General features: G+C 34.7%; 1 protein-coding gene across 1 annotated transcript in view; it reads left to right on the top strand.

Annotated features, from left to right (window-relative positions):
* Positions 1-25597, top strand: part of LOC102683509 (phospholipid-transporting ATPase ABCA1-like) — a 310746-nt gene that overhangs the window by 254504 nt on the left and 30645 nt on the right. Inside the window, exons 37-42 of the mRNA XM_069192079.1 lie at positions 3147-3324; positions 3996-4111; positions 8002-8146; positions 13308-13431; positions 16155-16284; positions 17025-17145. Coding sequence (XP_069048180.1) covers positions 3147-3324; positions 3996-4111; positions 8002-8146; positions 13308-13431; positions 16155-16284; positions 17025-17145 — 814 coding nt within the window. The remainder of the gene's footprint in view (positions 1-3146; positions 3325-3995; positions 4112-8001; positions 8147-13307; positions 13432-16154; positions 16285-17024; positions 17146-25597) is intronic.

Here is a 25597-nt window from a genome sequence, read left to right as displayed (position 1 = left end):
CAAAAGTATAGGGGAGGGACTATACAGTATGCCCGATCCCTTGTTTCCAAGTTTCATTATATTTCCTGTATTTTTGTTGTATATTTTTAAAATTAAATGCTAGAGAGCTTTAGTGGATCAAATATGCATTAGTCATGGTGAGCCAGTTTAAATAAACCTGTTGGAATTTGGAGCTACACACTGTGTAAATTATCTAATATTTATATGCCTTAATTGAATCCAGCTTGCAATGATAAATGCAGTACCTTGCACATGTTGGTAACTTATTTAATATGTTAATTACACAGCAGGTAGTCGGTAATGTCAGAAGAAATAGTGTGTACCTTCACGGCATGATTAAAATGCAGTTTTATTCATGCCTAATTAAGTATACACCACAAGGGCATTTCAATGGTAAAATGTTTAGGATTATTTAGGATTTCTTATGTACAGTAACTTCAATTTCAGATCAACTTTAAAAGACATACAGTGGACTAAATGTCTCCTAATAGACAATGAATGAAAATCTAAGGATACAGTGTGACTGTGGGGTGTAACACAAGAAAATTAGGAGAGAGTTTGAATCTGGCTTTTTTTCTCTTCTTTTTTCCTTTTATTAAAATCATAGTTACATATCAGATCCTCAGAATTGCAAGGTAGGTATTAGAAGGTACAGTAATTACTGTATCTGCCAGTGCAATGACTTTATGAATATCCCTTGCCAAGGCAACATTCTGTGTTCTTAAACGTTTCTCTTTGAAAAACACTAAATGTAAAATATTCACACATACCTCTTTATTTTTGTTAAACATAAATTAACAGACAAAGCTTTTTATTGCATTAAAAATTAATGGACAAGGAATGGAGCCATAGTTAAATGGAAACAGAATATACAAGAACTGTGCTAATGCTGTTGAGTGGTAATGTTCTAATTTTGAAAGTGGTGTTTCATATTGAAATTGTATCACTTGATCTATAGTTCTACAGTGCAATTTTACAATTTCAGTGATACTGTGTCTTAATTTGATATCTTAAATCATTTTATGAAATGCATAAACCCTGAGGATTTATATAATAAGAAAATGCAAACAAATATTTACTACTTTTGCTACTACAGTGCATGTAGGTTAATATTTTATCAATTTTATTCAACTGATTCTTAAAGGATCCTGTTGAATCATCAACAACATGGCCTATTCCAATGACTATAGAATGACTATGGAATTGGTTCCAGACATCCACACTTGAGATGTTAAGAAATGTGCTCCATTAACTGTCCTGAATGTTCCCAAACTGAATAATATTGACAGGTCCTATGGTCCTTCTGTTAACCTGAATTTGAAACTGTCTCCTGGATTGATGTCTCAGTATATTTAACACTTTTAATGCATCAGTCATATACAAATGGAATCCTCTACCTGGCCCAAGAAAAAACACATTTCTTTTTAAGAATAAAATTCCTAGTGTTGCCCTTCTAGCGCTACCTCTAGAGCAGGAATGTTTCTCTTGTAGCACCCAACATTAACTCAACATGATTAATGAGGCCTAATCAAGGCATCATATAAACACCAGAAGAAGGTTCCAGAGCCAAAATGTTGTGTTTCCTTTTATATCTTTCAACATGAAATAAACCTTTACTTGTTCCTTTGCATCTTGTAAACACTTCCTAAATACAGTATGTTGATTTTTACTAATGTAGAAAAGTATCTTAATTTTAAGGAATGGATTGGGATGGGTGGTTTGAAACAAGCCCTTATATAGATGTTTAACCATATTTAAAAATAAGTAAATCACAATATTGGACAAAAAAGAAAAACTGCCAGACAGGCCTGGCCACAGTAAGGTATTAGTATTTTCAGTGTGTTTTTCTTCTATGTGTGCTTGAAAACCACAAGATCTCAGATATATTGACCACTGGGGAACTAAAAAAGAAACATTTTTATTCAAACAGACTAGCAACATTTCGAAACTGACAGAATATTAAAACAGAAATGGCAACACATTCCAGAGTGCCACATTATATGACAAAGCTCATATGCTACCAAGACAGATCTTTTTTCTATGAGGTTATATCTCTTGAAGGTGGATACGTCAGAGAGCAATGAATATTAGTGGTAAGGTTGCTGCCTTAGGTGGATACATTTTTGTTTTTTTGGCAAATAATATTATTTTGTCATCTGATCCTGTAGAATATGTTCAGTTCTTTTATACGTACTTTATATAAAATACTTTTGGGCTATTTAGATTTAATTTTCCTGTGTGTCTTCCTTCCCTGTCTTCATTAAATATTAGGTAACCTTGTGCCTACAGCCTACAGTGTGGTCAATAAAATGTAATGTTACACTGCCACTTCTACTTTGTTTTGCAGAAAAGACATTAGAACATTTCTTCTTTTGTGGATGTTTTATTTTGAAGAAAGTAATATACATTAATTCCATTAAGTAGAAAATAATGAGTAAAAATAATATGAGGAATTGTGTTTCTGCACTGAAAACCTTTTGGAGAGTTTGATCTATTTGTTCTTTGTTCCATTAAATTATTAATGGAAGGGTTAATTTGCCAGGACATGGGATGATTTTTGTACTATTTATTACAGTTTAATTAAATGACATTTTTAGAATGTGTCCTTAATTTTAATTAAAAGAAAACTTTTGAAATTTCACATCACAATTAACTAACTGAAAATATTAATTTGAGAACAAACCCTAACTGTGCTTTCTGTTATGATAAAATATTTTTATAAAGTGGAACTTTTTTCATGTTAATTCCTGCAACAGTACTCTAGCAACTTCTGTGGGCTATATTCAACAAATTTTCTTTGAAGAAGTTAATGGTAATAGTCAATAGTAATAGTTAATAGAAAGTACTGCAATTACATTTTCAAGAAACTTAAAACAAGGTCTAATACAATCCTCAAATTGCCTTATTGTCCAAACAATTCTCTGCACTTACTGTAGCACTGTGATCCATTCACCTGAAGCAGGTTTTAAATGCTTCCAATCTACTAGCAATAACAAATAATTGTGCCAAAGTAAAAAAACAAAGAGCAAGAATTAATCTGAGCTCTCTATACTGGTTCACTCTGTTTTTTCCATCTGTTTTGACAGATATTGCTTGTAAAATGTCAAGCTTTCACTAAAGTGCTTGAGTTTTTTTTTCTTTGGCAGGGCTACCTCATCCACAGATGTCTTGGTGTCAATCTGTGTAATATTTGCAATGTCGTTCATACCAGCTAGCTTTGTGCTATTCCTGATCCAGGAGAGAGTCACCAAGGCCAAGCACCTGCAGTTTGTCAGTGGTGTGAATCCAGGTGTATACTGGGTTGCTAACTTTGCTTGGGATATGGTAAGTGTTTCAATGCTTCTTCACTCTTATGCAAATCCAGGAGAATACAGTATGTCTCCAAATAAACTATCTGATTTGTCATGGTGTGTACTCTACTTCAGGGGCTTTTCAAATTGAATATACAAACAGTAAAAATGAATTATCATAAACCACCTGACTTCACCCTGGAGAAATTAAGAGAAATAAAGTATTTTGCCCACTGTGTTTTTCATCATTGTAATTAAAATGATGTAGCTGTCAGATTAACCTCAACATCACAATATCTCAAGTGTTGGCACTATCAGAAGAAAGTATAATGGTATTGTAGCAGATTTTTACCTATTTATTTTATACTCTGATACTGTATATCATTGAAATCATTTATAGCAAAGATTAAGGCACTGTTTTCATACAAAGACCCAAGAGTAATCTAACATTCCATATCAATGTTTCAAGGGTACCATTATATAATCAAAGACAGAGTAGAAATATAACTGACAGACAACAAGGTTTCTTTTCATTTTTGCCTTTCTAAGAATTTTGTGTTTTATCTTATTTTACCAAGATAACATAACTGTTATTAAACTATTCATAAATGCAATGCTTAAGATAAAAATGAGAACTATTTTTGACAGCAGATTGTGCAGAATCATTGCCTAACGATGCAACGTTGTTTGTGGTTTCTTTTACAGTGTAATTACACCATTCCGTGTTTGATAGTAATCGCCATCTTCCTGTGTTTCCAACAAAAAGCATATGTTTCACTTCAAAATTTGCCAGCACTGGTCCTTCTTTTAGTTCTATATGGGTAAGTCCCTGATATAAAAAACAGATAATGTGTCTACAGCAGTAGTAGTATCAACAACAGTAATAGTCATAACAACAACAATAATAATAGTCTAACAGAATTTATACTGGACACTTTGTGTTAATGCATTTTGCCTGCTTAGTGAAGTAGACAATGAAAAGTGTCCCTTCTTACAGTAATTATCTAAAAATAATAAGTAGACTTTTCAGACCACATGCAGTATATTAAATAAGTTAAAAATAGTTTATTAAGATGTGAAAATTAATCTGCATGACCCTGTATTGAATAAAGCACTTAGAAAATGGATAGATAAATGTTCATATATTCAAAATTCAAAAATATGTTCATGTTGTCTTCTACTGACTGTACAAATCCTAAAAGAAATTCATTCAATGAAGCATATAGGAGATGTGTGGCCTACCTCAGTGCTACATTTTCAGGACACTTACTGTACATAATCTGATGTTATCGGTGAACAGAAAGATCGAGAAAGTAAGATTTAAATGAAGAAGGAAAGTATAGTTTGCAGTACACTCATTTCAGGCTGTCACCCAGGTTATGATCTGCTCATTACATAGTCACAGACAAAGGTATTAATCATCCTCCTTAAAATAGGTGGGATTGAGCAGCCATTACTAGATAGTGTGAGGGAATGATGAGCTTGAAGATGACAATATTTTTCTCTGTACACAAAGAGGAGTAAAACACACAAAACAGATGTTTCATGTTTTATCCAACCCCCAGGGAACGAATTTGTACTCTTTCTGGTACACAGTTATCTGTAACCTAAGATGATGTTTATTTGCTCTTTATGCTTGTAGTCATTCTCTTAGTAGTTTTTCATCAGCAGGGATTTTCCAAGTTTAGTGATTTTACTAAAGGTGGAAAAGAGCAATTTCTTTAGGGAAAGTATGTCACCAGTAATATCCTGTGTAAAGGGTTACAATAGCCTGTATGTATATTAACATACTGTAAGCATTCAGAATAAAACTTAATTTAAATGATTATTTTTAATATTAGTAGGCAAAACTATAAATGGGCACATTCTTCACAGAACTATGCAAAACAGAAATAAGGTTGATTTATTTTGATAGTGCCTGATGGTGGAACAGTGGTCAGGTTTGCTGTCTTGGAAATGAGACACTGGGTTCAATTCCTGTGGTGCTATCTGCAGGGAGTTTGTATTGTATATATTCCCTGTGTTTGCATGGATTTCCTTCCACAGCCCAAAGACATACTGACAGGTTAATTGGCTTGTAGGAAAACTATAGGTGTGAGGATGTGCATGTTTGCGTCTGTGTGTGTTACCTTGCGATTGACTGGCGTTCTGTCCAAGATGTATTCTGCCTTGCTTGTTAGGACAGCTCCAGCTCTCCCATGACCCAGGATTGCATAAAGTGGTTAGAAAATGGATGGATAGATAGATGGTAATACATGAAACAATAGTGTGTGAAATGTTACTGCAATGGAGGTCATTTCTATAGCCTCCTTTCTTGAAGTTTGTAGCAATCATAGATTGTTAAAAATAATTTGAGATTATCTGTTCATTCAAGATCTGTATGATGAGAGCATAAAAGGTCAACAAGAATCCCTTCACCTCCTACTGGTTTGTTGTTCTTCGTTTATTTAAAGGTTTTCTTCACCTCACTAAGCATTAGTACAGTTGCTTGTCTCTGTGTGTTATAAGATGGAAGTGATTTCTGTGGATTCTTGTTGGAATATATATTCAAAATGCTCCTTCGAATGGCCATTGACTGCTTTGCTTTTCTTGACCAGGTGTCCTCCTTCCATAGGCTACAAAGGGATTGATCCTTAGGCAATAAGGCCATAAACAGTCCTTACAGTTGTGAGGAAACTACACATACCTTTATGTCTATAAGATGTTAAATTATCTTTACCTTTTCTGTCCACTTCTTGTTCTTCTTGTTACAGGATAGCTTTTAATAAACCAACAGCTTTACTAGTTGGTGGACTGGGTTCTTTTGCTTGGACTTTGGGTCACTCTGCAGACCCTCAATAAACCCACTGATTACCATCTTCCCACACTGTATGATATGATCGATTTTCTTCTGTTCTTCGCTGGGATACGAGACCCTTTTCCCAATGCAGTTTTGAAACCCTTCATTTGACAAAATGGCCCATTAAGATATTCCACTATCCTTTAACTTCTGTCTCTTCAGCAGTGCCTGAATTCCTCATCTGTAATGTGTCTCCTTGCCAAGACAAGGAGGTAGATAAGAAAAAATTAAATAAATTCTAATCCCAAAGAATTAAATAAATTTCTTATTTTGGGTCTTAACTATTTCAGTACGTCTAGAGGGCGCTCCTACTCTGTCCAGTTCCTAGTTTCCCTGTGCTTTTCTTGTCCTTCTAGCGTGTCTTTGTGTGGGGCTGTATATTTCTGTGTCACCCTTTGTTCCTTGCTCAACAAGCAGTACGGATGTCTTGAGACCCACTTAGCACCAGGTCGTCTTCTCCGCGCCTGGGGCTGTAGGTTTCTTCCCGACATCGTCTGACCCCCTGAGCCCTGGCTTACCTCCGTGTTTCCCCTTTTGCCACTTTGCAGAGGGTCTTTATTGCTCTCCTGACCATTCCACGCAGACTCCCGTTAATTTAGCCAATACTGTATGCCTTCAGGAAGAAGTGAGCAAATGTATGTCTGCTGAAAGAATAGAACAGACACTTATTTAGTCGACAAAACTGAACAATCTTTTCATTTCTTGTTAAATAGTGTTCCTAGGTTATTATTATGAGAAATACAAAAATGTGGCTTCGGTGATAGCCCTGCCTTTTGTTTGTTTTTGGAGCTCAGGAACACAATAACACAGTAACCAGGAACTTTGGCAGAAATGTTAATAAAAAAGACTAACACTGAAATTACACCCCACAACAGTTTGTAGTTTCCAGTAATTAGCTCTAGTCTCTTCAGCAAACCCATCAAATGCTGTACCTGAACTCTGACCTTAAATCAGATTTTTATGGGCTTTAGCTGCTGTATCTTAATAACAGCATCACCCTTTCTCAAGGGATATAAAATGCTTTCAATTAAGCTTCTGCAGTAAATTAGAGATTTTATTCTCAATAGGTCACTTGCTACATGATCAGAAAAGTTGTTATAGATTTCAAGGATTCAGTACATAAGTAGAATTTCTAATCCATGTTAAAAACTCAGAAGCTAAAGTATATATATTATTTTAAGGAAATAATCAAGTCAGATGATATAAAATATAGAAAAAAAATAGTTATGAGCAAATTATTTAATAAAACAGGTTCATGTAATTATTTGTAATACATTCTTAACTTACAACAAATTATGTGAAATGAACACTTGGCTGTCAATATTACAAAAACAATAACTGTATAAATTATGTATATTATTAACTACAATTTTTAGATTAAACTGGGAAAATGTAGATCATTGGTAAAACTGTAAAAAAAAGGTATCTTTAAATAGGTTCTCAGTCCAAAATATTAAGATGTCAATTATGCCACTTAAGCAGAAACAGTCTAAAACGTAATTCCAAAATCACCTTAAAAAAGGGCACAAATGAAAGAGGCCAATGGACCCATTTTTGTTTGCGTAGTTCCTTGTAGTTGACAAAACCAGCCTCAGCATCACAGCTGAATATATGTTTCACATATTCTACAACCTTTGTGTAAATTGCCTCCTGTTCTCAATCTTAAATGCACTTCCAATTCGTTTACACATTTGTCCTCTAAAGGAGAATTATTTTAAGTCCCAGGTGCTGTATAACTATAAATATACCTTGATAAAGGGATATGTTGAGAATTAGTCAAACCTGTTTTTTTTTCCTCAAAAGTTTGTTTTGTATTTCATTCTTCTACCCAAATGCATCACAGATCATTTGTGCCACATGTATGTTTTTCAGATGGTCAATCACTCCATTGATGTATCCAGCTTCATTCATCTTCAGCGTCCCTAGCACGGCCTATGTTGTACTGACATGTGTCAACCTCTTCATTGGAATCAATGGGAGTGTGGCAACATTTGTAATGGAACTACTTAACGACAAGGTGAGAAATGATCCCCTGCTACCGCTGCCAGTTAATTTTAGATTATAATGTTTAGTGAAGCTTCCAATAAAGCATCTTGAATTGAAACAGGAAATGTACAAAAAGGTCACATTTCTTTTCAACGTACAGTAATTAGCTATGTTCATATCTCTTAAATAAATACACTTTAATTATCAAACAAAGTTTGAAAGTGCACTGTGGCTCCAGTGGTAAGATTAAGCATCTTAACACATTCATTTCGAGGAGATGACAAAAAAGTCTCAAACAGTAAAAGATAATGGAAGCACATCTTTTCATAATCTCTTCTATTCAAGACTAAGCAAGTGATGTTCCTTTAACCTGAACAAGAAAAATAATAAGCATCAAAGGCAATGTATACTTTGAATTTAATTTACTTTGATGATTAAATTGTCTAACCGCAATACAGTAGGTCCCAGAAGTGTTTTTTTCCTTAAGTCCATATATAGTATGTACCTCAAAGCTGGTGTAAAATGCAGCTCAACAATCAGAAACAAAACTCAACAGAGCAGAAACAATGGTCACTAATTAAATTATTACAGTGACAGTCTGCAATACTGTCTTGTAATACAAGAAATAAAATCCTGAAATTCCCTAGAAGTAATACAAGGAGATGAAAGCCTAACAAATTTTTTATTTTCAGTAAGAATATCACTGAACATTTTTGCATTGATTTTCTTATCTAGTTATTGACCATAATTGTATCTTTTGAAAGAAGGTACTGTACTGTACATAATACGACACGGAGGTTATACTGTATGCTGTAGTGAGTAAGCTTAGTGGAACCAGCAAACCCAGTATTGCCATATTCTTTGCATTTTGTTGGCTGTTCTTCTTGTAATTATATTTTAGTGCTGGGTTATTATCTCTTCTCCTTATCACTTATACTGTACAGTATGTTTTTCTTTTCTGACTTAAATAATTCTCTGATCAATAGCAATCTTCAACAATATTTGTTTAGCAGAACTTAGGCTTGAGGCCCTAACCATTGTATTGGAAAAGAAAAGTAATGATGTTAGTCACAAATAAATCTACATTTCCATTGAACTCAATGGCATACAGTAAGATGGTTTACTAATGGAGGTTCAATCTGTTTTTCATCTCTTCTATAAAAATAATACCTGACAGAAAAAAGCAAGAACACTTTATGAATACCTTCTGGTGCTAATTATCTGTGAATGACCAAATGGTCTCACAATCTGTAAAAAATGCAAATAAACAGGTTGTCACATGTATTTAATTGACTGATTCCTTTCTTATCTTACCAACAGTGTTTTTTTATCTGCTGGAACTAACTGCCTCCATAAATTTATTTCCTGTGTGTACTACACCATTGTTTTCGTATTTGCCACAATAAGAAAGATCTGTTTTTCGACAGACATTAACAAGGTATTATCTGGCAGTCTCTCAATTTCAACAGGCTATTTGATTTTATTTGTATTTTTTCCTGTCCCAGACTGTTAAGATATAGAAAATATTGAAAATCCTTCTTCAAAGGAAATGCATTTGAACTTTAAAAACTCTTGGATTGCTTTTTTGTCAGCACGTCTACATCTTTAAAAGAATTCCACTGGCACAGTGAGATGTGCCAGTGTGCCAAATTAAGTGAACAACTTAATTGTAGTCTCTCCAGGTGACACATATTTTTTTCTTTAACCTCACTTCCCCCATCCTACCATGTCTTTTAAAATTCCAAAATGGATTCATTTTACAATCTGTGTGTCATCAAAACACCTGTGGTATTTAACCTATCCCAAACTCCTTCAGCATTGTATTACTATCAGTGTATCTCTATAAGCCTTTTTCAATATGCCATAACAATATTCCTCTGAGAATATTGCATTTTTGAGTTGAGGACTACAGAAACCTTTCCTCTCTCATAATAGTTTAGTGTCCATAAGCTATTTTGACATGAATAAAAATATGAATGGCAAAATGTATTTTGTGCATCAAATTTAATTTGAAATTATGTCAGTAGTTCCAACGCAAAAGGATGCCAATAGGAAATAAAGCGTTTGTCACTTTATCCTGGCAGAATTTGACAAAGTCATTATCATGGTCTGTTAACAAAACAATCTACCGATGGTCTCTGCATACCTTACAATGTATTTGCTTATGATTGTCATTATTAACTGAGTTCGGCCTCAACATTCTAGTAGTTCTGAGGGTCAAAGGATTTTTTTTTCATTGGTACCAGGTGGCAGAAAACAATACTCTCAACCATTAAAACCCCCAAACATGTAATTCCAATTAATAAAAAACTAAAAAGTTACAAAATTATCACATCAGTTTAAATTTTTAAAATCTTTTAAAATTCTTATGTTTCAGTTACCTTAAAGATAACCAAGAGCTACAGTCTCATATTCATATTTTTAAAATTTTCTGCAGTATGCATTAGAATTGTCATAATGCCTTCAAACTCAATGCTACTAAAAACACAGTAGCATACAAATGCTTATGTGGAGCCTTACAAACAGCAAATGCCTCCCCTATGTGGGGGATTGCATTCAGTATTGAGTCTGTTGCATGAGTTATTTCAGATAGATCCTTGAGGAGTTCTGTAGATGAGTTCTAGGGGATTGCTAACCTCACATACACAGAGAAGTGCCTACAGATGAGATTATTTGTGACATGCTTTGTATTTTGTGTTCTTATTATTGGTACTGTACATGTAAGTCTCAGCACCTGCAGCAAGTCTAGATAAACAAATCACTGCTAAAATGAACTTCTCTATGTGCGTCTGAAAAGTTGACCTGTAGCTTGAGAATAAAAAATAGCAGGTACTCGCACAGCTGCTGAATGCCCAGATTTTATCAAGGGGCAGATATTTTTCAATGATATTATTTCCCAGCCTGCTGATTCTATCAAACATAGCCCTGCTTGCATGTGTGAGATGGTGTCAAAAGCAATCCAACTTTCATGAATCACATACTCATACAGACAGACTATAGATTGACTGTGGATCAATTCACTACAAAACTGTCAGCACTGAGACTGCCTCTTATGAATTATGCCATGCCATTGCATTTTCTATTTTTATAATTGGTAATGAAAAGGCATGCAGTCAGCACTCATTTACGTGACCCTTCCTATCATGGGGTTTCCCGACAGAAGAATGAGTGTGATGATTTCATGAAAAGTCTAATATCTGCTGAACCAGGAAAAAATACTAAAGTCAGCTAGTACTGAAAGTGGAAGTGATGCAAATGCAAATACATACTGTACATTATGTATTTGATAAGCTCTTGTGAAACAAAAGTTAAACTTTTGCAGTGAAGGGTTCTTTTAAAATGTGGAGATTAAATTACAGCTTCAAATATATTCAAAGCTATAGGTTCTTTTGAAGCTTCACTACACAGCTGCTAAGCAAATATGTACAGGTACCAACAATTTTATTTAGTAATGGACTAACTTCACAAAACCCTCAAAATTCAGTAAATATGATGGGCAGTTAAGATTTGTTTTCACTATTCATTTCACTTCTCTTAAAGCTTTCCTTTAGCAGAAGCCATTGTAATAAAGCTTTTTAATCCAGGCTCGCAGAAGTGCAGTATCTTATACTTTTTATTCCTGCTGCACTCACAGTTTCAAAGCTTCATTCTTAGCTGAAGCTGAAGTTTATGAAGAAACCTATAGATGCAATCTTCAAATCACAAAGTTTCTCATCTTCAAATATTTAGGAAATTAAAAAGAATAAATTAATATACAGTATACTGTATACAGTATATTTTTATTGGTAGGAAATTATTGCCATATCAAGAACAGTATTTCTACTGTAAGGTATTTTATAAATTTGAGTTCTGCACATGTGTGCCTTTAGCCAGAGGTCTGCCAAAGCATTCCTGCTTTGTGTATTTTCTTTAACCATGGCAAATTTGACTGGTGGTTAAACAGGATAACTTTTGGTCTCATTCCAAATGTTTGAGATATCACTCTTGTTCTTTAGTTTCATTGTATTTCACGACTTTCACAACAATAAAGTCACAGACTTTATTGATCCCGAAGGGAAATTACCTGTGCACCAAATTTGCATTGCATTTATGCAACTAGTGCAAGGGAATTGTGGATCAAATGATATACAGTATAATAGCTTACCTACCTCAGCAATAAATTACAGTCTGCTTTAAGTCAAACAGATTTCCTATATCTTGTGCTGTAAGGTACATGATTATGAATCTAGTCTTTTCAGTCATTTTTTCCTTGTAATCTGTGACTGCAGATGTCCACCATAGTGCTTTACTATTGAAAGGAGAAAAGACCCACAGAGCAGTAGCTTTTCTGAATGCCGAATTTTAATTTACTTCCAGAAAGATGTGCTTATAGATAGAATCAGAAAGAACAACAGGCCACAGTCAGTCAGAACATGAAGATCTGGCATCACAAAATCATGCTGTAGTTAAAGGTTAATAAAAGTAAAACCATATATTCTTCTGTTCCGAACATGCTCTTCTGAAGATAGACCTGAAATTAAATGCATGCATAATACATGAACTTTCTTTGAACACGAACATGACCCTGAAACAGAAGTGCCATTATTGTTTGTTTAATAATGTAAGTGGTCTTCAAATCCGTCTAGGAGCTTCCAGCCGTGGACTGCCTTTCATTTCTACTTCATTAAAGTAATTAAGGCCTGTGTGCTCAGAAGTGTACCTCTGTTCATTAGTTTCTGCAGGATAGGGAACATTTCAGCATATAGCATAATCATAAAAGCTTCATCAGAAATAGCTCCAACACCCCTGCTAACCTGGAAATTAAACATAGTTAAAGAATAAAATGATCCTTCCTAAGATGATGCATGATTTACCAAAATCCAGTTTTGTCACACCTGTTAGGAGAATGTGGGAGACAGGTCTGACTAATTTTTATTTTTTTAATAGAAATTTCAACTGAGATGCTGCTATTAAGATACATCTCATTCAGTTGGTGTTTTAGAATGCAGCTGTAATTCTAAGTGTTCTCTGCAGTATAATTATCCAGCATGTATCACAGTAACATAGAGGCTAATCTCTTATCAGTGATTAGCTCATTTCCTCCTCTCCCCTTAGGCCACTTTGCTTCTGTATCTCTGAGGGGCAGGTATACAGTAGATGGGTAGGAACTATGATTGCTCTGCATGTGACAGTAAAACCTTTTTTTTTTACAGAATATTGCCCAGATCAATGACATTGTGAAGCAGGTTCTGTTGATTTTCCCACATTTCTGTCTTGGAAGAGGGCTTATTGACATGGCCAAAAACCAGGCAATGGCCACAGTTTTTGAAAGGTTTGGTGAGTTTTGCCTTGATAAAGGCATTATTTTATGTATCTAAGGGTTCGTTTAGAAAAAAAAGGAAAAGGCTTTAAATAGCTTAATTAGACCAGATCATCGTTTCTGCATTCTTTACCAATTATGCATTCATGGCAGTGTTAAGACCAACATACAGTACAATAGATGTACTATAAGTAGAAATTAGCAAAAGGGTAAAATTTGTATTCATAACCTTAATTTTCCTTTCTCTGGAGGTCCATGCAAAGTATTCTAATGCAGGCAGTGGGACTGCAATTGTGAATTGCTACCTCTAAGTGCCACAGCATTACAGACATTTGCTTCTTTCAGGTCCTTTTTTCCTTAGTTTTCAAGTGATCATTAGGCACAATCAAAGTAGTTGCCAAAGGTGCTGGTTGTGTCAAAGTTCTGCAATACCCTGAAATACTGGAAGCTGTGTGGCTTTGCACTACAGCCTCTTTCTCCAATCAAATAAACAGTATGAGGGTAGTACGAAAAGCCTGCTTTGTCTTTGGACACACAGTAATAGTGTCTAAATAGTTAATGTATCAACATCTGTCAGTTTTTGAAATTCAAATTTGTTAGATGCTTATGCATGCTCATCTACCGCAGCACCTTGAAATGTCTAGGTACTTTATACTGCATGCCACTGATGGCTAAGTACCTTTATTTATTTCTAAAGAAAGGAAACATACAGTACTCCATGACAGGCAACCAAATATATTTTATAGCAATGATATGGCAGGGAATTACTGTCTGAAGATTCATTTGCTGGCAGTAAGCATGACAGGAAAGCAATCATAACTTAAAAGCCTTGTTGGGAGAAAGCCTGTTCACAAGAAAATGAAAATAACTCCTGCCTTTCCACTCAACAAACATGGAGACAACTGATCCTTAGACATCAGTCGTGTAAGGATTAAGGGTAAAAAAAAATCTTTCTGACGGTGATGTTGCGTGTAACCCTGCTCTCCACATCTGCTGTTTTGATCATGAATAGGTTGACAGACGTCTTAAGTAAATGAATATCAAAATGTATAGATGAGTGGGAAATAAAATGTCGAATCATCATACTGTACATATAATATTGAGCGTAAAGAAGGTTTACTAGCTCTTTTTCCTTTGTTGACACTCCCACACTACATTTGTGCCAGAAGTGGAGTGAAATATCCCACAAACCAGGATTGCTGATGGAGTCAGTGAATCACTGCTTTGTACAGTATAAGACAAAGTGTGTAAGCACTACATTTTAACCCCACTCATATACAGTATTTCAGGCATTTCAGAGGGGATATTTATGAATATTCCTCCATGAAGAATTTATCTAAGTCTTTTATACTCTTTGGTTTCCATTAGTGAACTGCCACCTTGAGTTAGAATCACAAAAGGTCAATCAGATTGAGGCCTGAAGAATGAGATGGCCAGTTAAAACATGTATTTTGTGTGATCCACAGCTTTGGAAGTACGCTGTGGATCACTGCTATGCTGAAAAATCCATTTTTGGCCAGGATTGAGCTTTTTGGCAGAAAGAACCTGGTGTCTGGCCAGAATATCTGGGTTCGAGTTGGAGTTCATAATTTTCTCTATCTTGACAAAGCCTCCAGAACACATACAGTAGATGCAACATAACCCCAAAACATAATACACCCCCCTATTACTGTATTTCATAGTTGGCATGAGTGTTTTCTCAATATGCACTTCACTTTTTTACACCAAGCAACAGGCTGATGTCCATGTCCAAAAAACCCAATTTTAATTTAAGACATTGTTTCAAATGTCATTTAAAAGTTGTTGGAGTCACCTCTTTTTGCAGGTGGCCTTGTATTCCGATTTCATTAGCGGTATGAATACATTTTGAGGGGATTGTGTTTTTCCTCAAGCTTAATGAATACTCCAGCTCTTTTGTAACAGTGTGGTGTGTTATCATGCCATCTTTATGATTTTCACTTGAAGTTGGATAAAGAACAGCTCTCTGAGCAATTGCACATACACTGTATTATACAGATATTTCTTTATCTACAGTAAATGCATAGAAAACAGATTAGTGCATGAATCCATGAGGAATACAGCAAGTTGCTAGAGGTGGTCACCATGTTACCTATTAATAGTGAAATACTCCTTCTGGAAGGTACAGTATCTTATACATGTATGAGCTCAGAATATATAGGTTTTCAATTTCTGCTTTTTCATTAGTGTTAGAAGCTTCCAATTACCTATAACAATATATTTACAGTATATCAAATTTACTCTGGTGATCTGTTTTGGAATATATATATTTCTTTCTGGCATGGTTATACTATATATCCATCCATCCATTTTCGAACCTCTTTCTTCAATACAGAATTGCGGGCACTAATTAGAATACACCATGGATAGCACACCAGTACATTGCAGGATATACACAGACCCAAACACGCACACATTCACACAAGGGCCAATTTTCCCAGAAGCCAATTAACGTACCAGTGCTGTATGTGTTTGGACTGTGGGACTGTGGGATACTGGAGCACAGGTTTTCTATGAGCCAAAAAACGATCACGTGGACATCAGATAATCAGGACGGAAACTCAATAAGTCACTTTGCATGGTTTATTGTGATGTAAATACCCAATATTCTCCTTCAAGGCTTTTAGTAAGACTGCAATTACAAAAAATGGTTGAAATTTTTTGGTGTGAAAAAGCAGGTTATGTAGCGCCCTAACTGTTTTTTCAATTGATTTGTTTTCAGGTGAAGACCGCTTCCGGAATCCTCTGGACTGGGACATGCTGGGGAGGAACCTCCTTGCAATGTGTATTGAGGGGCTTGTGTTCTTTGCCTTAACTCTTCTTATTCAGTATAGGTTTTTCTTTAAACCAAGGTAAGGAGAAAAGGATATCCTAGATTTATTGTACTGTTATGAACATTAGCCAGAATTAAAATCAATAACATAGATACATTTTACAAAAAGAAATGTTCTTTGCGCTACTGCTTCTGTTCCTTTAATCACTTAGTTTAGGAAATGTGGTATTCAGATGAATCCTGGTTTGTGAAAGTTTAATTAGCTTGAAAATCTATTGTTGTTATTATTATATACCATTTTATTTTTAAAAAATGAAGATCTCTACATTTGCTGTATTAGCCTGATTTCAGCACTGCAGAAACCATTTAGCCTACCTCTGTTGCTTGGCAACATTCTGTTGATTCATCCTATAATTATGAAGTCTAAAGACAACTGAGGAAAATTTGATTTAAAGTATCTTTAGGACAATCAATAAATGAAAGAATGGAAATTATGTCAGATGAAGCTTAAACAACTGAACAATTAGTTTTAAGCAGGTATGAGAGCCTGGCGCTTTCCTTGAATCCTGTATCGAGTTCAGGAACTCTACCACAAAAGGAACATAACAAAATAACAGATACATTGTTCATCAAAGACAGGTTTGTTCCCAAAGTGTTCAAGAAGTGTTCACCAGACTACAAAAACACATGGAGCTAAGCCAATAGAAAACACTGGTTTTCAATACCTACTGTATACTGTAGAATACTGAAAAAGTTTAGTTCAAATCTGAACTGAAATTATCTATGCTGTAATGCTATTTTACATTTCTGTAATCTTAGGGCGGTGGATGTAGTCGCACAACCTGTTATTGATGAAGATGAAGATGTCGCACGCGAACGTATCCGTGTGTTACAGAGCCCAGCTGAATCAGACCTATTGAGAATCTGTGATCTCACAAAGGTACACAAAATTTGTTGGGATTATGTCTGTTTCCTTTCTTATTTACTGTTCTCTTGTCATGTTTTTGATGGATGTAGGAGGATATGAGCCATTATTGTTGTGAGTTTTAATATCAGTACAAAAAAGTTGTTTTTCATCTACTGTAAATGATGGGATTGATAAATAAATTAATCTTGTCTCAGAATCAACAACCCACAGCTTGCTTTTCAAAAGCATGCATTTGCAACACTAAAGAATTGATCTGTATTTATTAAGTGAAAGATCAGAATAATTTCAGAAGTTCCATTTTTTTGTGTCAAGGAGGTATGGTTTTCACATCTTTATTAAACAATGAAATGGTATGTAAATTACAAAGTTCCATTTTGGTATAAGGATATACAGTACCCAAGGAGAAGGTTTGCTTCTTAATTTCTAGTCCCATGTGTATCCTCTATCTGATTGCAGTTGTGGATACATGTTTACATACAGTATGTTTTGGGATTGTCCATAGGTTGTCAATTCTGGATATAGGTCTAGAATAATGCTGTTTGTCCATTATTCTGAAAAGGATATCTCCTGTTCAGATTCAGTAGTTTTGCTGGATGATGACCCTAATCTGGGTCTCTCAAAGCAGCAGAAACACTGTTGGGAACCTCCACATTCTCCCTTCAGCTGTTACTGGATACTGGCTCATCTTGATATTTACTAGTAAACTTTCTAGCATTATGATCCATTACGACAGCATGGATGTTGCACATTGGTGGTGCATTACCTGTAAAGCGCTTTGGGTGGAGTGTACAGAAAAGCGCTGTATAAGTGTAAAGGACTACATTTTAGGGATCCCCGTGTATAACCTTGGAGTAATGAGTAAGGGTGGCTCTTTTGGGGTGGAAATGGCTAATTCTGGATCCTGTGTGAAAATCACCAGATGGTGAAGGTCTGTCAAATGCTGAGATAAGACATGGTCAGCCTGGAAGGGAAAGTTGCCTTGCTGTTTCCTCGAGGAAGTGGACTTCTGCATTATTGTGATTTTAGATGAAAGGTGGACTGTAAATTTGTTTTTTAACTGTTTGTGGTGTTGGCTGAGGGAACAGACACCAGAGAGTCATTGCCTTGGTGTTTTTACATCCAGGACAAGTACTTTGGGATTAATCATCTCTGGTGTGGCATAAAAACATAGCTTGCAAAGATGAATGTCTTCCCAGTGGCAAGTCCTTGATCAATGCTATTAATTTTTGAAAACATAATAACCATTTTTTTTTCAAATCGATGTCTGAAAGTTTTTAATTGTATTTATAACAGAAACAAAGCTATACAGATACTGTATATTAATATTTTAGAACGTTTAGGGAAAAAAGTTACAGTCCTAGGCTACTTCATAAAGCCCACGTCTCTGTTTTTCTAAGAAGAATTAAGTCTATTTGATACGGTGTAATGGTGTCTTTATTTTAGCTAAATGGTCACATTCCCCCACACAACATTGAAGAGCTTTGATTTTGTTTAACAATCGGAAAACATAAAAGATCATTTTTTGGGCTATTAACTTTAATTTCTCCTTTCAGTAGCTGAAAATGCCAAACAGCACACAACTTGGAAGTTTATCTCTGTACATAGAACCAGGTGCATCAGTTTAGTTTGGATCTTGATCCTAATTCAAGTTAGGCTGAGTCAGCCTTGGGTACAGCTAAAAATGAACGCACTAGTGCTGTTTGCCTGCCAGCTATGATTGTGTGCTAATCACTCCTAAGATTAACAACCAGTGGAGACCAGATGTTGTAGCCCTGGGAAGCTGTCAGTAGGAGATTTCTCTGCTGGTTTACACATCAGTGGAAACTTTCAAAACTTTTTGAGCAGTTTTACTGGAAGGTACAGGGAAATGTGAACTGATAGCACAGAACAAATCAAATCTAACTTTCTACAGTTCACTGTGTGAGGAGGGATACTATGCCATAACAAACTATTGACTTTTCTGTAGATAATAAGTAACATACTGTAATCCTATACATTACTCCAAGTGATGTAAACATGTTGTATTAACTTACATTGGGAATAGTTTATCAATCTTATACATAAAATTGTTATTTTTTCATATTTATTTATTTCATTTATTTATAAATATAATTTCCATGTTATGTGGTACAAATTCAAATACAGAAGAGCATTACTGCACAGGTACTGTATTACCTGATTATTTTTGTTCAAAGTAGATGAGAAACTGAATAGAGTGGGGACAGAACTTAAATTTATTCAGCATTAGATTCCGTGTTCTTGGCTCATAGAGACAAGGAAACGCATCTTTACACAAAGATTTACGCTCAAACTCTAGGTATGATCAAGAAATATCTGAACAAAATCTATGATTCATTTAGTTGAATGAAATACTGAAATACCAAAAATTTCAGAAACAGCAACAAAACAGAAAGAAGGACCAAAAGGCTTTCTGTTCTTCTTGGGCTTAATTATGATTTGATTTTTTTTTTTTCGTTTAAGCACACATTTTTATTAATAAGAATTCATTTTTTCTCTCGACACAAATCACTCCAGCCCCCAACATCAGTGGTGTCTCCCTCTGACTTTGTACCAAAGAATCCCTAAAGTCAAACAGCTGTAATAGGAATAAATATTCAATACAAATTAATTTTGTCATCAGCAGCATTCCAAGCCTCCATCTTCTGTCTGCCACCAGCCCCGTGGATCCATAGTAGTAAAACATAAATAACATCAAGACAAGATTCAGTAATGCCTGGGAAGGGAATATGGAGTCTCACAGGGTAGCATCAATAACTTTTTTGTTGCATTGAGACCTGCCAGGATTCTCGTCCTGCTGCTGTGAGATTCCAAGAATTAAGTTATTATTTAGCAAGAGCACTAGGAAAGAGCAAGGATCACCCTTATCTAGAATGGTGACAAAAATGAAAAAACTTTACCATGTCTGGGCACTCCACAAATGTGCCCAAGGTCCCCCAGAGAGTGTACATAATAGGCTAGGACAGGTTTCATGTGATGTTGTATATCAGGGGCTGCTATGTTAAGGACACAGCTCAATGAGAAATAATTTTCAGAAGCCTAATGTATATATATATAGTGCCAGAAATTTTCTTCATCTTTAACACTTACTGTAAATCCTTATTTCAAATAGTAACAGGTTTTGTCCCTGAGATCCGATATACAGTACTATGCATGCATCCTAGACACAAGTAAAAACAAGAAAGAAGAACGAGGAAACTCATATTGAGATTGCAAGTCTTTGGAATGAGCAAATCATCATTCTACTGTAAATCGCTGCTAGAATGTGAATGTCCTAATTTTTCAAAAGTGGAAAAGAAAAAGAAGAGAAACTCTTTATAGGTAAATGATTATCAAAAATAGGAAAGTGAGAATATCATGTCTTTTGGGATTTTGTGGATTTTTCCACTAAATGCCAGTGTGTAATTAAGTGTGTAATTATGGTGCCAAAACACAATTTAAAATGCATAAGGGGAATACAAGTATGAATTAAATGTTGAAGTCTGTATTGAGAGACCAGACTTTCTTCAAGTGAGTGCCAAGATACAGGCATGTCAGGATTAAAACAGGCAGACAGTGATTGCAAAACAAACTAGTAGAAATAAAAAAAAGTCTGACACAGCAAGGATCCCCTCAGACCTTTCACTCTTCAGAATGTGTGAATGCTGCAGAGTATTTAATAAGCAGCTGCTTCCCTTTTCATATGAATTTAGATTCTAAAATGCAATCAAACTCAATACCCTAAAGAGGAAAAGAAAGGAAGCATACAGCTAAAAAAGCAAGAGACCACATTCATTTCTATTACAGAGACATGTCAGAAAATGAGTCCATCTGTTCGAGTCAGCTTGATTTGAAAATAATATGTTTGCTGGGATGGCATGTAATGAAGAGTAAATCTCAATAACAAGGTATCTGAAGTATTCAACCACTGGCACCCTTAGAAGAAGACGTGTTTTCTCCACTGCAAACTTTAATGGCAGTAATGCAGAACTGGAACACTATTGTACCCAAAAAAAGCACTGAAATCTTTAAAAATAGCCAGGCAGTGCCTGAAAAATATTTTTGCATGGTACAATATATCATCAACATGGAGCAATACAAAAAGTTTAGTATTGTTACCAGAAATATGGGTTTAAACAGCAGTACATTTCCAAAAACAATACAATTGACATTTTGATGACATTGTTAGCTGGTGTAAAGTTTTTTTTTTCCAAAAAACCACCTCAGCATATTCACACTTGAAAATTTAGACCAGAATCCTGTTTCTTGTTTGACAATAGTTTTTTAAACACTGCTTTACTGATGCTGAAATGCCATTGCCAATTTGAATTGCCTAGTGAAGTTCCATTATGTTGCGTAGAAGAAAAGGTTTACTTAAAAATCAGCCCTTGTAGCATAATTATTGGTGCAAGCCTGTTATATTGTTTTTGTTTATACTCAGATCAGTCTTAGGCAAATGTTTCACAGAAGCAAGATGCCTTGATAATGAACCTTACATTCAGCAGCGCACTAGCGACACTGAACAATACTGTTGAGTGACAGCCTGATCAATAAACACGGTACCACAGATGAAAGAACTCGGCTTCATTATAAATATTTGAAAGATTCTACAGAAGCACCTGGCTTATCAATAATCTGTCAAGCTGAACAGGTCTGCGAAAGCAAACTTAAGTTGGAGTTGTTGTATTTGATATGCAGTGCCACTCGTGAGTTAAACTCTGTTGGTGGCATTTAGAAATCAATAGGACTTTCAAAGATAAGACATCAAGGAAGGGTTGGGAACCGTTGGAACCACCGATCAACAGAATCCCTGATGCTCCCAGCCTGCTTATTCATTTATAAATGATGCCTTTTCCTTTTATTCAGATATTCGGACTCTGCAGTTCTAACATTTCTCTCATGTTTATACTGAAGAGAATTTTACTTATTATAAAGAACACAGAGTACAAGTCTAATATGCAGAATTAATGTACTTTATTATTGGGTTACATTGACGACAAAAGATAAAAATTCTGTATTCAAAATGCATTATCTTTTATAAACCGTTTTCTTGCCTTCTTTGTTTAGACATTTTATTTGTTCTGTGAGATTAACCTAAACCAAAGACATCACTTGAACAAGATGTATTAATAATTATCATAATTATTAATTAATTTGTTTTTAGTCTTGCCTTTTGATTCCTCAGATGCAGGCTCTGAAGACAAATGCATGTTTTATTGATAATGCTGTAACTCCTAAATCTTGGATTTATGATGATCAAATCCTTGGCTCATCCATGTGTTTTCTGATTATAGAGCATTGTAGCCATTGTTGAGTTAATCTACAGAGTCCAGATTCCTGAGTGCATTTATTATACAGTATACCCAAATTGTTAGTCCTTGCTGACCTCTAGTATTCATTATAAAGAGCAGCTCTGTGAAAAAGGGTCCTAAAGTATAGCTCGTTAGCTATGTAATATCAGCTAGCATTTTGTATTTTAGAATTATGATGTCTGTATACAACCAAAAAAAAAATACAACAGTATCTTACAAGGGCAATTACTGGGTAATTATAAGTAAGTTAGTTAAATGTTCTCTGCATGGACTTCTTTTTCAACGATAGCTGTTTTGTTGCTAAAAGTTATATATTTGCTTTAGTTAATTATGATGTGTTGTATTCATAGCAAACTAAGAAATTCTACAGAGAAAATAAAAGTACTGCAGACTGTGTAAATATATATTAATATAAATATAAATTAATATATAATATTAATATAATATTAATATAAACACCTAAGAAGGCTCCACGGCCGAAACATTGTGTTTTCTTTCTTCTTTTTTCTTCTTTTTTCAGCATGGAATAAAATATTACTTGTTCCTTCATAGCCTACGCATGCTGATGCAGCTACCCACCTGAATTAATATAAATATATACTGTATAATATACTGTGTACATATATGTTTTTCTTTCTGAAGTATTCCAGAAAACGAAACTATAATAAGTAAATTCCAAATTATTTTGCAACTGATATCACCTGACAAAGCTTGCACAAGTAATTGGCTTGTAAAGATGGCTACAGTACAGAAGTGATTTGTAAAATGATGACAATAGTGATATTTTATATATATATATGAGTGCATGTACAGTATGTGTGTTTCAAAGGCTATAAATATGCTCAGTTTATGAGAACAGGTATGAAATGCTATTCAGTCCATCATGTTCACTTGGTTATTAGTAGCTTAATGATCCAATAATTTCATTATCCTGTTTCTTAATGGTTTCACGCCTCTTGCTTTCTGTGTTGGATGGTCCTCAACTTAATTTACACTTATGTCCCCAAGTCCTTGTATTGTTGACTTTAAAATGTCACCTGGATTGAATTCTTTGATAGCTTTAAGGATTTTGAATATTTGTCTCTGGTTCACATCCCCATATAATCATTACCAATCGGGGCTAAAAAAGATTATCTTCCCTTAACCTAACTGAGTATGACTTTCCTTTAAGTGAAGGTCTCAGTCTGTTTACTTACCTTTCTGTTTACTACTTCTGAAACAGCAAAAACAAAATTTCAGCCTGGTGACTAAATTATTCCTGCAGAGCTTAATATTCCAAATGGTATTATTTATATGTTTTAGATATATTTTTATTAATTGAAAATTACATTTTTTATATGCATCCATGCATTCCTTTAGCCATTTTTACCCCCACTGTCTAGATCACTGTCTCCCATCCTGAAAATGTCTTACAGGTCACCCCAAATCACCTGTATTGGTGTTATTTAAAGATGATGAAAACATGTTAAAGTAATTGATTAATTAAACAAATAATTTTTCAATGAAAGGAACAGTGGTCTTTAAAGGCTGAGGCATATTCTGAGTTCTGTTCCAAATTCTATCTAATTTATTTAGATATCTAAACAACTTACTGTAATTGAACACTCCACCTGCTTCATTGATCATAATTACATTTACATAATTACAACCTTTAGAAATTGATTATTTAAATATGAATAATATATTAAACATATGAAACCTGATAGACTGTGGTTCTCTAGTACCAAGGCTAGAAACCTCTTGCCTAAACGATGCAAAAGATGAGTATAAAGACTCTAACATCTTTCTTATGTATTGCTTGAGAAATCAGTGCCATTTGTTTGTTATTTAAGATGCACATATGCTAGCATTCAGCACACTTGAACTTACAAGTAATACAAATACAGCTTTATTAATGATGAAGCAAAGCATAATGTATATACTGTAAAGTCTTCCCCTACAGAAGGACAACTCCACTCTTTGTGAGATATACTGTAAGGATATTTCTCATTCTACCTCTGATCTTGAACAAATGATTTAAATATGAATGATTAATCATAGAATTGGAAAACTACTTGTAAAAGCTTCAGGAATCTAGCCATCGAGGAATAAAGTTGTCTCTTTCTGCTTCTACATCTTTGAATACCAGGAAATTACTCAATGCTAACATTTCTTTGAAATGATTAAGGTATAATAGTTTAATATCTTTTCATACTCTATATTTACTTCATAATAAGACCAGAACCTTTATAAGTCCTTGATAGCTGTGAAAACAAGATATCATCATATAAAAAGAGCTCAGGAAACAATTTATTTTTAACTAATGAAGGCTACTACTATTGACAACTGTTGTAAGGAAGCATGAAAACAAGATGTCAAGCTCTGTATAAAGCAAAGGTAAAACTATGTCAGATATTAATCTCCTGGACAAACGTAATATTTTTACATATGTTAGAAAATAATACATCATATATGTATTATATGTTATATGTTTATAGGTTTCTTTATAAGCACTTAAAACGTCAGATTTCTGTCTTCAGATTCAGATTTCTGTTTAGAAATAGCAGAAAGAGGTATCATACATGTCTCTGATCCTCAGTTGTGCCCAGCCAAACAAAATACAAACCCCCCACATCAAAAGATATGATGGGCACTTGAGTACAATGGAGTGAAGTGTATCTTCTAGTTGTCATGTATGTAGGCGTATGGTAACATGCATCACATTATGACGGTTCTCCTCAGCAAAGACAAAGAAATGGAAGGTGCAAAGTGCAAGTGAATCCTAAAGGAAAACCTTCTTGAGTCAGCCAAGAATCTAAAACTAGATTAAAAAATTATAATTAGCAGGACAATGACCCAAAAGGCCCAAAGGCATACTGAAGTAGTTTGAAAAGTACAGAATGAATGTTCTTCAGTCCTGATATAATCCAATAGAAAGATTACAGTGATACTTGAAGCCTGCAATCCATCAACAATTCCTAAAGAACTTGTGAATTGGTTATGTTAGGTGGAATGGGCAGCAATTGCTGCTAATGGTACTGCAGTTTCCACTAATATTAATGAAACGGGTTGAACAGCTTTCGTGTATGTTTGCAGTTCTTGCTGATGTTTATGTTATATTTAACACATACTGTATAACAGTATTGAGTTTGTTCATTACAGTTTGTATTAAAAAG

The sequence above is a fragment of the Lepisosteus oculatus genome, chromosome 1, assembly GCF_040954835.1.
Source record: "Lepisosteus oculatus isolate fLepOcu1 chromosome 1, fLepOcu1.hap2, whole genome shotgun sequence".
In the NCBI taxonomy this organism is placed as follows: domain Eukaryota; kingdom Metazoa; phylum Chordata; class Actinopteri; order Semionotiformes; family Lepisosteidae; genus Lepisosteus; species Lepisosteus oculatus.
Note: the sequence above shows the minus strand (reverse complement) of the source record. Positions and strands in the feature narration are given on the sequence as shown.